Source organism: Urocitellus parryii, chromosome 3 (genome assembly GCF_045843805.1).
Source record: "Urocitellus parryii isolate mUroPar1 chromosome 3, mUroPar1.hap1, whole genome shotgun sequence".
Classification (NCBI taxonomy): Eukaryota; Metazoa; Chordata; class Mammalia; order Rodentia; family Sciuridae; genus Urocitellus; species Urocitellus parryii.
In genome coordinates this window covers 181,857,847-181,875,977 of record NC_135533.1, presented here as the reverse complement: position 1 = coordinate 181,875,977, position 18,131 = coordinate 181,857,847, and the positions used below count along the sequence as shown (strand labels likewise).

Sequence of the window (18,131 nt, the reverse complement as noted above, 5' to 3'; positions counted from 1 at the left end):
CTCATATCGAATAAAATCAACTTAAAACCTAAGTTAATCAAGAAAGATAAAGAAGGGCACTATATACTGTTAAAAGGAACCATCCACCAACAAGACATAACAATTATCAATGTGTATGCACCAAACAATGGAGCTGCAACGTTCATAAAACAAACCCTCCTCAAGTTCAAGAGTCAAATAGACCACAACACAATAATTATGGGTGATTTCAATACACCGCTCTCGCCATTAGACAGATCCTCTAGACAAAAATTGAATAAAGAAACTATAGAACTCAACAGCACAATCAACAACCTAGACTTAACCGACATATATAGAATATATCAACCATCATCAAGTGGATACACGTTCTTCTCAGCAGCACATGGATCCTACTCAAAGATAGACCATATATTATGCCATAAGACAACTCTTAGTAAATATAAAGGTGTGGAGATTATTCCATGCACCATATCTGACCATAATGGAATGAAATTGGAAATCAATGATAAAAGAAGGAAGGAAAAACCCTACACCACATGGAAAATGAACAATATGTTATTGAATGATCAATGGGTTACAGAAGACATAAAGGAGGAGATGAAAAAATTCTTAGAGTCAAATGATAATACAGACACAACATACCGGAATCTATGGGACACAATGAAAGCAGTTTTAAGAGGGAAATTCATTTCTTGGAGTTCTTTTCTCAAAAAAAGAAAAAACCAACAAATAAATGAACTCACACTACGCCTCAAAAACCTAGAAAAGGAAGAGCAAAACAACAGCAAATGTAGTAGAAGACAAGAAATAATTAAAATTAGAGCAGAAATCAATGAAATTGAAACAAAAACAACCATTGAAAAAAATAGATAAAACTAAAAGTTGGTTCTTTGAAAAAATAAATAAGATAGACAAGCCCTTAGCCATACTAACGAAAAGAAGAAGAGAGAGAACTCAAATTACTAACATACGGGATGAAAAAGGCAATATCACAACAGACACTACAGAAATACAGAAGATAATTAGAAAGTATTTTGAAACCCTATATTCCAATAAAATAGAAGATAGTGAAGATATTGATAAATTTCTTAAGGCATATGATTTGCCCAGATTGAGACAGGAAGACACACAAAATTTAAACAGACCAATAACAAAGGAAGAAATTGAAGAAGCCATCAAAAGACTACCAACCAAGAAAAGCCCTGGACCGGATGGGTATACAGCGGAGTTCTACAAAACCTTCAAAGAAGAATTAATACCAATACTTTTCAAGCTATTTCAAGAAAGGGAGAGAGAACTGAAAGGATTTGCAAATGGTAGGAGACCTTCAATGATACACAAAAGTATAAGAGGTTATGATGGGCAAGGGGGAGGGGGGAGAAAAAGGGAGAGAAATGAACAACAGCTGAGGAGGCAGAGAGGGAAGGTGGGAAGGGAGGGGAGGGGGGATAGTAGGGGTTAGGAAAGGTAGCAGATTAAGACAGTCACTAATATGCCATTATGTAAAAATGTGAGTATGTAACAGATGTGATTCTGCTATCTGTATTTGGGGTAGAAATGGGAGTTCAAAACCCAATAGAGTCAAATGTATGAAAGATGATTTATCAAGAGCTCTGTAATGTTCGGAACAATCAATAAAAAAAAAAAAGGAAAAAAAAAAGAAAAAAAAACAATTCTTATTACACGTATACAGCACAATTTTTCATATCTCTGGTTGTATATATATTATGTTAATTTGCCAGTACCTGATGTAAAGTCTATAAGTGACAACTTAGATCTGGAGTCATTAACATGATTTCTGAATTAATGAACTTTCTAATCTTTATACTTATTAAATACTAAAAATCAAAAAAAAAAAAAGAGTTGAAGGGACATCAGAAGAACAGGAGTCAGTAAATCTGGCACATGAAGTGAAATGAAATATTCCAAGGTTATACTGGGGTAAGACAAGGTAAGTCACATGGTTACAGAGATAATAATAGAGCTCTTCTAAAATAAAAACAAAACATATAGTTTGGGTTTCCTTCTTTTTGTTTTTAAACATTTTCCTGGTTGCAAGAAAGGTTCAAAGAAGTCAAAGGAAAGAGAATAGTAAGATAAACAGCAGCAAAATCAGGGGGCTAGAAACACAGAGATTAGTGGGAAAGGGATAAGGAAGAAGGGGCAACTCAGGCTATACCATAAAGCTCCTCCTAAAGGAATAACAATGTGCGAGTTCACTTCCTTTGCCTTTGGTCCCCATGCAGTGATTCTTATAGAGAATTGGGACATACTTCAGGCCTGTAGATGAAGACAAATCAAGCACTGAGGTAAAGGTGGAGTTCATGCATATGGACTCTAAAAACATACAGATCGACTGTTTTTACAGTACAAACTCAAAGAAGTAAAGCAAAATGAGAATTCCCTGGACTAATGGAGACAAGTCACACGTGAGTAAAAAAGAATGGGAGGTGTGGGGTCACAAAGGGCTTTATATGATATATTAGTTTCTGTTGTGAAAGATATGGATCATACTACTTAGTAAACTTGGATGTGGTTCATTCCCTTCCTCTGAATTGCCTTTTTTATTGGTTTTCCTGACAGCTTAAAAACTTTGTTTCTTTTGATTTAATCCTTTAAGGGTCTACCTTGCATTGTACTCACGATCTGTCTGACACTGGTGAGTCAAGCAAGGGACATTATAAGGTTTACTGAAAAGGACATGCAATTACGACTTAGAAAAATGAGGCAGAAGACCCTAAAAAGATCAGTATTCCTGAAAGAGGCATCTTTAGAAGGAAGCAATGAACAAGCTGATGTCAGAACACAAATAAAAACCAAATAAAAACTGCTTTGTATATTTTCTATTTGTAAGTAGAGGAGAGAGTCTAATGTTTCATCTTAAAGAGTCAATTTTCAAGAATACAAACAACAATAAATGTTGGCAAGGATGTGAGGAAAAGGTATACTCATACATTACTGGTGGGAATGCAAATTGGTGCAACCATTATGGAAAGCGGTGCGGAGATTCCTCAGAAAACTTGGAATGGAACCACCATTTGACCCAGCTATCCTACTTCTTAATTTATACCCCAAAGGACTTAAAATCAGCATACTACAGAGATGTAGCCACACCAATGTTTATAGCAGCTCAATTCACAATAGCCAAGATATGAAACCAACCTAGGTGCTCTTCAACAGATGAAATGGTTAAAAAAACGTGATGATCTATCTAACTATCTATCTACCTACCTACCTACCTACCTACCTGTCTGTCTGTCTGTCTATTATCTATCTATGTATGATGGAATACCACTCAGCCTTAAAGAATGAAATTATGGCATTTGTTGGTAAATGGCTGTAGCTGGAGAATATCATGCTATGCGAAATAAGTAAATTCCCCAAAACTGAAGGCCAAATGTTTTCTCTGAAATGCGAATGCTAACTCACAATGGGGGCTAGGGAAGAACATAGTTACTTTAGATTAAGTAGAGGGGAGTGAGGGGAGGTGAATGGGTATGAAGGTAGGAAGAATAGTAGAATGAATCAGACATTATTACCCTATATACATATATAACTATATGACTGGTGGGGTTCTATATCATGCACAACCAGAAGAATGAGAAATTATACTCTCTATATATGATGTATCAAAGTGCAGTTTACTGTCATATATATACTAATTAAAACAAATTAAAAAAACACATGAAAAAAATTAGTTCAATTCTAAATCCAAAATCTCCTCATTATAAACATATGCATTAACCTACCAAAAATAAAATGCAAATCATTAAGAGTCATCACTCTTCTATTATTCACATCTGATCCTTGAGGACATTAGATACCGTGCTCTAAGTTTAGGGATCCTTCTGGATACAGAATGAAGTCACCATCCTGGAGGGTGTTATATACTGTTATCAAATGTAAAATATATTTACTTTTTGAATTTACACAAAGTAAAATCCATGTTCTGTTATTTATAAATCAGGCAAGGGTGTTTATGACAATAAATTCCACTGGAATGATTCCAAAACCACATTACAGATATGTACTGAAAGGGGACAGAAATCTAAATTGCAAAATAAATTAGTTAATAAAGAAAGAGCATTTAAAATTTCAAAAGTGGCAAGTGGTGAAGAACTAAGAATTACACAGGCCACAGTTGGCTATTTAATAATCTCATCATTTCCAGGTATTTTATATTTATTATTTTTTGTTATTGCTGAGAATTGAATGCAGGGCTTCCTGCATTCAAAGCACATACTCTACCATTGAGCTACATCTCCAGCCCTATTTCTAGGTATTTTAAAATGGTGAAAAAGACACCTAAGGCAAATCCCAACCTGTGAATAACATTTGAAACCTTTCTGTTTGCGTGGAGACCAAGAGCCTCCTGAAGAGCTAGACAACAGGCACAGGAAAAAAAACTCTTATTGGAACAAACCTGTTTAGCAAAGCCTGACACAGTTATGTATCTCTTGAGGGAAGCTGTAAATAAACCCAGTGGTAAGTGCTGGGTATCTATGAAATATGCTTCTTGAGTGCAGCACTAGCAAAAATATTTAATTTCTTATTTATACACCTCACTTAGCCAAGGAAGAGTCAAAACAATTTGCAATGAAATACATATGTTCAATAAAATTATAAGAGAAATAAAATCATGTTATATTTAAAAAGCATGGATAAAACTATAGAAAAGCAGCATTATGTTAGCATATAAATAATAAATAATAAGGGTTAAAATTGTGGCTGACTGAACATTAAATTAGTGTGATGCTAAGAGAGGTCCAAAGCAAAACAGAAACAGCTGGGTGTAGTAACACACACCTGTAATCCCAGCTACTCAGAAACCTAAAGCAGAATAACAAGTTCGAGACCAGCTACTGCAATTTTCAGGGAGACTCTGTCTCAAAAATTTTAAAATATTTAAAAAGGGTTAGGGGATGTAGCTGGAGAACAGGTTCACTCCTTGGTACTACAAAACAACCCCACCCCTGCCCAAACCAAACCAATAAAAGGCACCAACAAAAACTGTTTTTTAAAAGGGTATTAGGGGAACAGGAAAGCTCTTTGAGCTAAAATATATAGTTCGTAGATAATTTTTTCCTTATCATTTAAAAAATGTTTTTTTTACTCTAAAATGAGAATTAATCTTCTGAATTAAAAATTGATATTATCTTTTATTTTCATTTAAAAAATCATGAAAAAAAATTCATTAAAATCTCAACTAAATGTTCTTAGCTCCAGAAATTCTTCATGCAACAGAAAAGTCTTTGAATCATTCCTTGGGTAAATAGTTCTAAAGAAGACATATTCAAATGGGAGTAAAGAATGTTTGTTTATATGGAGGACTTGCTTCTCTTTTTAATTTCTTATTTGTGTTTTCAGATCCTTTTATCAATAAAGAACATTTCTATAGCTTTACCCAATTCCCTAATGAACATCCAATAAAAAGATTTGAAGATTACTTAGGGGGAGAAAAACACCTACAGTACTGAAGTATTATTAAATCTTATTAGTAAGAAAGTTTGGTTTTAGTGGAAGAAGACCTCCATTTTGGGATAGCATAGAAATTGACAGGTACTGATCCAGACCGCCCTCTCACTTCCTTCTCAGTGTTCTCGATCACAGTCATACTTAACACGACTCAAGAGTCCTGAGCTCAATCCCCAGTAAATACAGCAGAATGCAAGAGAGCAGGACAGATCAGATCACAGGTGATTCCTATGAAGGTAAACTTCCAGACAGTATCTTCTAAAAAGTAAATTGAAAATAATTTTCATCCTAAGTCAGATATAGCAGCTTTTTAATGAGATCAAATTCCAAACCAACAAAAATAAAGATTATTATTGCAGGGAAAGCTATAGACTTTCTAGCAAGCAAGCCAACTCACATCTAGATTTATATGAACTATGGGGCAATAAAATATACATAGAGAAATGCTAAGCAGAAGTAGGTCAACGCCAGGGTTAAAAATTGAGGTGAGTTTAAATTTACACCAAGATTATAAGACAAACTTAACTGACATACACTTTGCTGAGTCCAACTGAATCTGAGTTCCTAAAGCAAACAACCTCAAATGAAAATTAAATACTTATCTTTAAAAGATAACTTGCTTTAAGAACAGTTTAAGAAGCAGGGATCATTTTTATGGAAAAACTAAAAACCAGAAAGTCCCCAAACCCCAAAATATTTTCACTTTGGGGGTGGAGGTAAGCCAGTACAGACATGCTATTGTGTTATCAAGGAATATATTAAGAATCCTCTTTTTTTCACCTTAAGACGCCCTGGGACATGAACACCACCAATATACACATGGCCTGAATTACTCCCAAATGCAACTCACAACATAAATCAAAGTCATTTTGCTAAGCTGCCATATCGCAACTTTAAATCATCTTTCTGGAGAATCAAATAAATAAGCAAACAAAAATTTATTTTACTCTAAATAGTAATTTTACACTTAAAAAACTTTCACTCAATTGGACACTGGCTAACTTTTTGAACTCCTATGATAAATTACAACTGTAAAATATCCACAATATTTTGACTACGAATTCAGTTAAATATACCAGCCCTATCAGACCTTACCAAGAAAAAACATACACACATTCCTAAGGTAAATATACCCTCCCACTAGGAGCAGGGGTGGCTGGCCCTCTTATGTGACTTTGCCCCAGTGAAGCATAGTTCTTCTTGCAGTTAGTTGAGTACTGTGTGCTCTCTTCTAGAGTTTCTCTTGGAAAGAAATATATTAGCATTTTAAAAAATGGAATTCCTATACTGTTTAGTACATAAATTCTTCACAGTATGACATAACCAAAACACCCAAACCAAACTTTAAGCTCTAGTATCTCTTAAATATTAAGAAAAGAGAAAGTCTTTATTGTGATAGTGTGAAAATAATTAAGGGGAGGGGAAGCCAATACAGATATGCTATTGTGTTATCAAGGAATATAACTTCTTTTTTGAGTAAGAATTATTGAGTGTTGGGCTGGGGTTGTGGCTCAGTGGTAGAGCACTTGACTAGCATGTATGAGGCCCTGGGTTCGATTCTCAGTACCATATATAAATAAAATAAAGGTCCATTTACAACTAAAATAAATATATATATTAAAAAAAGAACTACTGAGTGTTGATACTGGTAGTGTCTTGCTCAGGCCAGATACTGAATGGACAGCTGAGTTAATGAAAAGTAAAGATAACTGCTCAGTTGGTAAGGGTCCCAGACTCAGACATTGGTAGAGTTACATCAATTCACCAAATTTTCATAATTTTGATATTTTTCCAAGACACATATGATCTCAAATACCTACATTAAAAAGAGAAAATGTATTTAATAATATGGAAGTTTTGTCCATATATGACAATTGCAGTTAGTTCAGTACTGTGTGCTCTCTTCTAGAGTTTCTCTTATAAAATATAATGCTGCATTGAAAGCTAGATAAACTATAAAGATATCTACTCTTTAGATAAAAAGTTAGAGGATTTATGTTGTTGTTTCAAACTCAAATTCCATATTAAAACACCTCAGTGCATATTTGGATTTCAAAAACATATTATTTGAACATGTTGTTTACATAATCTATCTGCAGTTCTCCTTAAGTAGAAAAACAAGATAGGGCTGAGGATGTAGCTCAGTGGTAAAGCACTTTCTTAGCCTATAGGAGGTCCAGGGTTTAATCTACAGTATAGCAAATAAAACCAAACACAACACACACACACACACACACACACACACACACACACACAACAACAACAATAACAAAAACTTTATTTAGTAGCCTGACTCCCCACAGCAATACACTGCACCTTTCCATAACATATCATTAACTTGACCCTTGCTAATTTAACATTAATAAAATTCTGATGCAGCAGCCTCTCTTGAAGTTTACTATAATATCTTAACTAAAAGGGGCTGCCAAGAAAATTAACAAGTGTTAAAAAATATTGTATGAAAATATTTAGCCTGTCCAAAAAGTCTTTGATAAACTATAAAAAGACCTAAACCCCAAATCTTGCTTATTGTAGGTAAGTCTGAAGTTAGGTGAGGGATACATTATGGTTCATTATAAATGTTTTCTTGAATGTGTAAAAAACCTACTTCAGCCTTTTCCTGGTAAAGCAGAATCTAGAAGTAGGCATCGGTGTGAGGTAGTGTAAGCACTTTACTAATATTTCTTATAAGGACATAAGAGTGCTACATTTCACTCATTAAAAATGTTCTACAATTCATTAACAAACAACTAATGAGGCTGACCTTCTCTTAGCTATATTGAATTGGTGAGATTACTGTACTTGCTGTCATAGGACATACTCATTAGAATCCTAAAAGGATGCACAACAACTTTATAATGGTCAAAAAAACCTAAAAAAGAATCAGAAATTGCCACCCTAAGGATTCATTTTCCTACTTTTAAGAATGCTGTTAACACTTTCTGGGCAGACCAAAGTTGACAGGGAGTCAGACTAGGGAAACAGAAGTGAAAAAAATAAACACAAACATGATAAACATGTAATTTCTGCTCTACCAAACATGAACAATATCTCCAAAAGAGCAAGGGTGCACTTTAAATATACATTAAAAAATATATATGTATTTTTAGTTTTGGTTGGACACAATATCTTTATTTTATTTATTTATTTTTATGTGGTGCCGCGGATCGAACCCAACGCCTCACATGTGTAGCGCTGAGCCACAACCCCAGACCGGAAACATACATTTTTAATGCATCCTATATATCAGCAAAAATGGCAAAGTCTAGTTTTCACCATCTTTAAAAGAATTAAACTTACCAAGGATACATATTTAAAATGTGAAAACAAAATAAAACAAAGATTTTGCAGATGAAAATTTCTGGACAATGACCTATCAAAAAATAATAAACAATTGATGTTCTTTTTCCCTAAGCAAACTGAATGTTTAGGGAAAATATCAACCTGAGTTACTGTAAATAAAGACTTGTTCACACAAAACCAAAATACCAAGGGCTATAGAGGATACTCTTGCTTTGTTGTGGTGTCATTTCTGAGGTCACCAATCCTTTCCTGGCAACTCTAACTCAAAAAGGCATGCTTGTTATTTGTTTCACAATTAAGACAATCCAATATCTAAACCTATGATCAAGTAATGACAGCTTCCCTTTCTCATTTAGTATTCCCTTGAAAATCATTCTCTGATAAAGGGCTACAATTATTATATACAGTATCAGTATCTCTTGTAAAACATTAACTAATAAGTTTATTTGTATGAACTGAACATGTAAGAAAATTCTTTCAATAGCATTTAAAGCTCACAATTTGAAATAGGTCAAAGTGAGTATTATGAAATTGCATTTTCATATTATATCTTAATTATCTACATGAACGTTTCTAAATGATGAGGCTGGAACTTTGTCATCTTTCTCAATGACTCTTAATGTACAGTACCTGAAACTGAATGAGATGCTGTTGCCTGTGGTTAAAATTTGACATCATATCTAGGATCTTCCTTGCTAAAAGGACAATAGAACAACAAAAGACAAACTAAGATCCTGTTTTTTTTTTTTTAAACTTTTTAAACCAAGCTTATTCACTTCTGTGAATCTTTAATTCATAAAAGAGAGATATTCTTCAATTTATGAAGTGTATTTTCTGATTTTACTCATCTATATCAATGAATCCTGATTTTTTCCTGTACCTCCTCAGTACTGAATTATTGAACAGCATCATTTCCAAACTGATCTGAGTAAGCCTGTGGGAACCTGTCAGGTAAAAAGCAACAGTGTACCAGCAGTTCACAGGTAATGCTAAGCTAGTATACAAATTTTCTGGACTTTACTTACTCTTCTGGTATTAGAAATACCAAGTAGACTTATTAATAGAAACTATTTAATGTTTCCTAATCAGCAGGGGCCAAAGTGTAAACTCTTTATAACTAAAAATCTTTTTTATTCTTTGTACTGGGTGTAAAAGAAGTTAAAAGACTATTAATTATAGTCTATCTACATCCATATTTGAAAGTACTGATTAGAATGATTTTTGGGATCATTTCAGCTTGTAATCATTTGGAAGTTAATTCTTCCCAGATAAATACCTTGAAGTTAGATGTTTGCTAACATGTTGTGCCATGTATTTCTACTTTGTAAGTTTCTCATTTTAAAAAAAGTTGTAGGTATCAGAAGAAAGCTGGTGTCTATGCAGCCAACTGTAGTGGATATTCTAGAATTTGTTTTCTTTTATTTCCTTTCAAAAAACCATTTCTACCAATATGGCCTGCTGTAGAAACAAGCAGACTTCTCATTTTCACCTGATGTTCAGTTAAAGAAGATGGTTTGTGACAGTTCTGAATTACTAGCAGAATGGGCTATGTAGGAGTAAGGTCTTGGCCACTGTGAACATACTGAAATCCTATGAGTGTTACATGTACTGTTCATCAGTCTAGCAGCTCATAAACAGTCTAATCTACACAAAATAAATGTGTGGAAAAAAATTAATCTGATTTTGTAGTATCCATTCACCAGTATCCATTACCAATTATAAAACTTTAATGTTCAATAACAATTTATTGTCTAATGATAACCAGGCCAAAGACAATCGATTAATAACAATCAAACCTATGGTATCAGAGACAATTTATGGATAACAATTTCATTAGCTGTTTAAAATAGGCCTTAAGTGATCTGAAACAAAGAGCTGTGATGATGGAGATGAGAAAAAAGCCATTCTCCTGACCTTTTACAGTTCACTGTAACAGAGCCACTGGGAGTAAAATCCTCTTTTCATTTGTTCAGTCCATTTAAGAAGAATAAAGCTCTTACCAGTGAAGCTGCAGCTGTGCTCACCCTCAGCTTAATTACTGTGTAAGGCTGAGGGTTAATTAGTTGCCATTCTTAGTTCTATTTGTTGTTCTAATGAAGATTTGCATAAATATAAGAATGAGGTAATCAATACTTGATTTTCATTTGAAAGGTGATAGGAGGGGGAATGGCTCCCCTACGCTAACTGTTGATGTTTGTGGGTGTCCTCTGACCAGTTTTTCATTTGACTGGATTCACAGATACTGCCTGCCTGAAGAGTGGCAAAGAAGTCAAGGTTGCTTATTAAGACAGGCCCCTGTTGGTTCAGGCAGATGAGGAGAGAAAGAAATACAAGGAGCCAGGTTGGGGCTGAAATGACTCCACCTACTCCCAGAGGAAGAGAGCCAAATCACAGATATTTAACAGATTACACTGCTGAGTATATCTAATCTTTGGCAATTAAAAAAAAAAACTTCATTTTAGAAAAATTCAAACATATTCAAAAATAGAAAAAAAGATAGTAACAAATATCCATGTACTCATTGCTCAGAGACAACAATGATAATGGTCAATCTTGATATCTTCTATACTCCTACATACCTCAAATTTTTCTGGACTATTTTGAAGCAAATTTCAGATACCAAAAATTTTATTTGTATACACTTCTAAAAGGGAAGGGTATGGAAAAAATTTTCATAATCACAATTCCATTATCATGCCTAAAAATTTCTGATAAAAACTGCTCAACATCAAATGCTTTTTTCCCCCAAATTGACAATTGTCTCATAAAAAGTCTATGCTTGGTAGGGTAAGGTGGGGGTGATTCTTAAATGCGCTTAAAATGAAATGAGTTCATTATACTTTAAAAAGAACAGTAGCAGAGTAGGAAACTAGTACCTTTGGGTTCAATCCCAAGTAGCAAAGGAAAAGGAAAAATAAAGCATCAGGTACAGGAAAACTGTTTGGCTCCTTGTTTCATCTCATAAATGTCAGTGTTCTCGGCAAAGCTTTTTTTCTTCTTTTTTGGTGGTATTTTGGATCAAACCTGGGGCACATGTGTAATGATGAGGGTCTCCTTCCACCATCCATGCAATAAAATATAATTTCTTATAGGTCTGGAGACCATAATAAGCATATTTTAAATAACTAAATGTAACCAGATTTTATAATAAGGATGACCATGCAACATCTAAGAGGTTAAAAAAAACCCCTACCTGCAAAATAGCAAAAATCAAAAGGTGACACAAAAATAGAAATGAACCACTATTGCAGTTGAATAACGACTTGAGAAGAGAGTATTAACAAATAACAGCATTCTGTGACAAATGGCAATGTGATTTCTTAGCTAAAACCTATCCTCCAAGCAGAACCAAATCCAGAGAATCTGGGAGGCTGATGCTGACCATTTGATCTTATCATCCATTAGTCCCTTCTGGTGCTCCTGTTTTTTATTGTGTTACAGCCAAACTATGGTGCTCAGGTAATGTCAGACAAGTAAGAGTGTGTCATCAGTCTCAGTACCCACCACTATTAAATGGTGGTTTAATAAGGGCAGCAGTTAGATATACCTAGATCACTGCACTGGGAACAGAATAGTTTTGGTGTATCCATTACCAATGGGCTGATTATGTTTGGACTGGATGTTTGCCACCGTAAATAGATATACAGTAGGCACTACTAATTCAGAATTAGGCTTGGATTATGAAATCCAAGAATGTCAATGTTGATGTGGTGGTTTTAGGGATTATTCAATACTATCTTCTTGAAATTAAATTAAACTGAGTGGATATTTATCTACTGTATGCCCTTTTGGTGTATGAAATACTCTGGGGAAGAATATTAGACACAGCATACTAGTGTTTACAAAAGGCTTTCACATATAGCATCTCATTTTAAACTCACAGGAACCCAGTGACTTAGGTATGGCTGGTAATAATATCCATTTTGCATAAGAAACCATGCAAGAGCAAAATGAAGTGGCCAGCCCAAGGTGACACAACCAATAAATGGTAGAGGTGGTTTTTAAATCCATGTCTGTTGTCTATCCATATCATCCTAATAAGGATGTATAGCCACATCCTAAAAATATAACATTCATTTTTAATGAGCCAAAAATTCTTGAAAGAGACAAATGTAAATTATGAGAAAATTATTAAAAAGATTTAAAAATTAGTTTATGTAGGGATAAGTGTGAGAGCATATTTTAAGTTGGTTAAATATGTGTTGTCATGCAGGACTATTTTTGAAATGATCACATTTCTCTTGTTAAAGTAAAGTTTCAGTAACAGGACAATCTATTCATATCCATCAAATATATACTTGTGATAATATGAAGATAGATTTAAATTGAAATTCAATCTAAGCTAAGAAGGAAAAAAATCTACAGAGGTTTAAAATGTAATCAGATAACAGTATGAAAGCAGTCTATTAAACAAAAATGGATTTTTTGACTAGTTTAGATAACTTTTTAATCTATAAATACGGACCTTCATAAAAGTGAGGTGCCAATTTGAAAACCTTTTTATAATGTATTGCAGTGCAATAAACTAAATGTCAGCATGATTTTATAAATACTATCCCATTCTTATGCTGAGATAGGTTGTCTCTAGCTTTAAGGGCCATTATTATTTTTAGACTACTTCTTACTATTAATAGTATTATTTTCACTAGTTATGATACACAGTTGTTAATATCAGCTACTGGAGAGACTGAGGCAGAAGGACAGCAAGTTCGAGGCCAGACTGGGCTGGCTGGCTGGCTGGCTATCTATCTATCATCTATCCATCCATCTATTTATTGATTGTACTAGGGAATGAACCCAGGAGTACTTTGCCACTGAGCTACATTCCCAGTCTTGAGTTAGAGTCTTGCTAAGTTGGCTAGGTTGGCCTCAAACTTGAAATCCTCCTGCCTCAGTCTCCCAAACTGTTGGGATTACAAACATGCACCACCATGCCTGGCTTTTTTTGTGTGTGTGTATGTGTGTGGCTGTGCTGGGCAATGAATCCAGAGCCTTGCACATATAAGGCAAGGACTCTATCACTGAGCTACCTCCCTAGCCTAGACTAGGCAACTAAATGAGACCATGACTCAAAAAAAAAAAAAAAAAAAAAAAAAAGCATTATTTTCAAAATGTCTCCTTAATTTATTTGATTGTACTTTAGTCTTTTAGTCAGGAGTGATTTTTTCTTTTCTTTGTAGAATGCATCTGTAATTTTTTGAGACAGCCAAACCCCAAACAAAATTAAACTTCCCAAACCCTTAAAAAAACCCCACTAACATATTTAACAATAATCTTTGAGAGAGACAGTACTAGAAGAACAAATCCATTCCTTCATGCAGGAATTCTGAAGTAAGAATTCACAGATTCTCACATAGAAGACTCTCGGTAACAAGTAAAAGAGCCTTTGCCTTCTTGCAACATTACCTCTAAATGAGGTTATACACAATCAAAGTGACAAATGAGACTGAAATAGGAATAATATGATTGAGAGAAAAAAATCGGCTGGCGTGGTTGTGCATGCCTGTAATCACAGTGGTTTGAAAGGCTGAGACAGGAGGATTGTGAGTTCAAAGCAAGCCTCAGTAAAAAGCAAGGTGCTAAGCAGCTCAGTGAGACCCTGTCTCTAATAAAATAGAAAATAGGGCTGGGAATGTGGTTCAGTGGTCAAGAGCCCCTGAATTCAATCCCTGGTATTCCCCTGCCTGAGAGAGAGAGAGAGAGAGAGAGAGAGAGAGAGAGAGAGACACACGGACGGAGGGAGGGGAAAGTCTATGTAGTATAGCAATTAGAATTCACTATCTGGGGGTAAAGTATGAATTAATTTAAAAAATATTTTATAATGACCTTATACAATTTCTTTTGGTGTTAAAAGCAATTTATAATTTTGACATTTTAAATACATTACAACTTTATTAAATTATTTCACATTTCTTCACTAATGAAGTTTTTATTACTAAAATATAATAAACATGTAAACGTAGAAGAGTTTATTCATAAACATGTAAGGTAGTAGGATTTCATGCAATATTAAAGTTATTAATTAAATAGTCAAGAAAGCATGCTCCCATTGAGAACATCAATGAAAACCTTATAACAACTTTGAATTTAAATTAAACCAAATATGTAAAAAAAGAGAAATCAGTGGTTGGTTTGTATTTTATTTAGAAGAAATTAGTCAAAGACAACATACTTACACATCTAGGAAACCACAGGACTAAAAACTTTCAGTGTTAAGCACAGCAGTAAGCCACAAAGACCTTGACATAAATTCTTCAGTTTTCCTGGGAAGTTGTATTTCCTAGTTTAGGACTATTCAGCTTTTTTGTTCTAATAGCTTGTCAGGATGCATGGTTATTAAGATGCCAAAAGGTCACATCTGTGTGGTACTGCCTGGTTGTAATCAGATTTTAATAGCCCACATTTCTCAAATTAACATTTTTTGGTAGGCATCTAATTAAAGATTAAATTATTAATTTAAATTATTATTATTATTTGTCAGAAGAATTTAATACATTCTTTAAATGCACTTTCTCCTCTAAAATGATTTTTTTCATTAATTTTTATCACTCTATCCTTTTTCCTTTTGGGCCAATTATAGATCTTAAAAAGAAAAATGAGAAGACTCAACTTAAAAAAAATTAGTTTTATATTATGTAAACTTAAAATCAATGACTATAACAGTAGAAGTAGTGGCATTAGTAGCAGTAAACAAGTTCCAAGGTTGGGTATTTAAGTCTTGAAAAGTGCCTATTCAATACTAATGTAAAGTTTCTTACCAGGGTTGCAATCTGTAAGAAGTGAGCAAATGGAGAGAAGAACTTTAGAGATGGTTAGGGCTGGACTCCAGTTGTCTTTCAGGATGTCCAGACAGATCACACCTTGGCTGTTAATATTACAGTGATAGATTCTTGTTCGGAAGGTAACCTAGAAGAAAATGTAAAGTTGTTATTTAAGTAGACACATCTTTTATTAAACAAAATAGTCCAAGACACTTTTAAAATCTACCTTGATTTTCCTTAGATACACACAAGAATAATCAATCAATAAACAAAAAAAATCAACATTCATAATCTGTCATTCAGGGTACAGAAAATGCCAGCAACAAAATCAGGATATTCTACTTCTGATGAAGAGTCCTATTATTTAAGTAATGTTCTGAGGACTGAATTTACACTCGATGCAGTTATAAGAATGTTCATGAAGTGAAATGTAACTCCGGCCTCCAAAAAATTTCAAAGAAAACTTTTGTTGGATTCCAATTATTTTATTAAATTATTTCACATTTCTTCACTAAAGAAATTTTTATTACTAAAATATAATAAACATGTAAAAAGTAGAAGAGTTTATTCATAAACATGGAAGAACAAATCCATTCCTTCAAGCAGGAATTCTGAAGTAAGGATTTTGTACATTTATAACACTCAAACACCAAAAAGCATGAGAATAACTAATACGATGAAAATAAATGTTATTCAATAACATGACTTTAAAACATGAACTAGGGAATGTATGTAAATAATTGCCTAGATTACAGAACTATGTGTTATAGTTGTAATTTACTATTTTACTTAAATTACTATAGTAGTTATAGTTATAATTTACAAACTTTTCCTTATTGAACTCTATACTTTGAATGTAATATTAGTATAGCCTACTTTGGACAGCAAGATTACCACTATACTTTCCTTATAATTTTGAATGTTATACCATCTTTAAAAATAATTTCAACTGAAAATAGTTCAAACCACTTCTGGCTATCTGAGCCTTTTATAAGCATCATCAAGACTTTATGCTATTCACTACTATTATGATTATGAATATTATATTTCAACTTATCAAACTGATAAGTTGAAATATATAAAAAAAAAATCTTGGTGTTCTAAAGACCAGTCTTCTAGTACTCTAAGTTCAAAATAGTTATGGACCAAGAAAACCAAGCAAGCAAGCAAACAAACAAACAACTCCAAACCAAAACACATGACAGATCCCTGTAGGTATTAACACCCACCAGGAAATCCAGCATCCAAACACCAGGATTTTATATAATTTATATGATGTCAAATCTCAGAAATCAACAGTTTTTGAACAACACAGCAGTTCTCAGGCTAGATTAAGACTCAAGAGCTACCTTTAAGGCTATAACTTTGATAATCCTTTTAGCAAATAGTATAATTCTCTCTTGTATTAATTATTTTTAACTTTTGTGAATGGATTATACTTATTTCTTTATATCCTCAAAAAAAAAAAAAAAAAGAGTTGCCTTTAAGACATCATGCCAGGCCAAATAACCTTGACATCTCCCCGCAGATACACACCTCAAATGCTAGAAATATCAAAGAGAATATAACCAACATTCTTTAAAATGCATAGCTCAATCTGCCAGGGGAATCCCTAGTGGCCAAAAATTACAGTACCAGCTGAGAGTGCTGGTAGGGTGTGGGGTAGAAAGGCAGAGAGTGAAGGATGGTAGTCAATCTTAATAAAATGAAGGTTTGCATTGTGATGCCCTCTTGGAGGAAAAGCCTGAAATCTTAGGTCTGTATGTAGCAAGAGATTTGAACTGAGATTCTTTATGCAAATTAGGACATATAGTTTTTCAGTAAGTAAAGGATGGAGACAGCAAAGAAACTTGTCAGAGAAAACATGGGCTCTAGGTTGGGGAGAAAAATGTCTCCCTAAAGTTTTTACTTTTTAGGCACCAGGGATTGAACCTAGGAGTGCTAACCACTGAGCCACATCCCCAGCCCTTTTTTTTTTTTTTTTTTTGGACACAGGGTCTTGCTATGTTGCTTAGGCTTTCTAAGTTGCTGAGGCTGGGCTTGAACTTGCAATTTTCTTGCTTTAGCCTCCCTAGATGCTGGGATTACAGGTATGCACCACTGTGCTTGGCTTTATTTATTTATTTGAGATGGGATTTTTTTTTTTTAAAGAGAGAGAGAGAATTTTTTTTTAATATTTATTTTTTAGTTTTCGGCGGACACAACATCTTTGTTTGTATGTGGTGCTGAGGATCGAACCCGGGCCGCACACATGCCAGGCGAGCGCGCTACTGCTTGAGCCACATCCCCAGCCCTGAGATGGGATCTTGCTGAATTGCCTCAAACTTGCAATCTTCCTGCCTCAGCCTCCCAATTAGATGGGATTAAAGGCATGAGCCAACATGTCTAGCTTTCCCTAAGAACTGAAAACCATGGACAAACATAATAGGAAAACCACTAACTAAAAAGAGTTTAAATGACTACAAATATATGTTTAAGGCAAAAAGTACCTTTAGGAATAGAGAGTCACTAAATGATAAGAAGTTGAACCATTTATCAGGAATCTGTTGTACTTTACAATATAGCCCAAAATATACAAAGCAAAAACTGGCAGAATTATAAAGAGAAAAT

At 34.0% G+C, this 18,131-nt stretch overlaps 1 protein-coding gene across 2 annotated transcripts in view; it reads right to left on the bottom strand.

The window, feature by feature from the left end:
* Positions 1 to 18,131, bottom strand: part of LOC113194873 (ubiquitin-conjugating enzyme E2 E2) — a 289,096-nt gene that overhangs the window by 23,525 nt on the left and 247,440 nt on the right. For both annotated transcript variants that reach the window (XM_026406152.2, XM_026406159.2), the window contains exon 5: positions 15,519 to 15,666. In XM_026406152.2, coding sequence (XP_026261937.1) covers positions 15,519 to 15,666 — 148 coding nt within the window. The remainder of the gene's footprint in view (positions 1 to 15,518; positions 15,667 to 18,131) is intronic.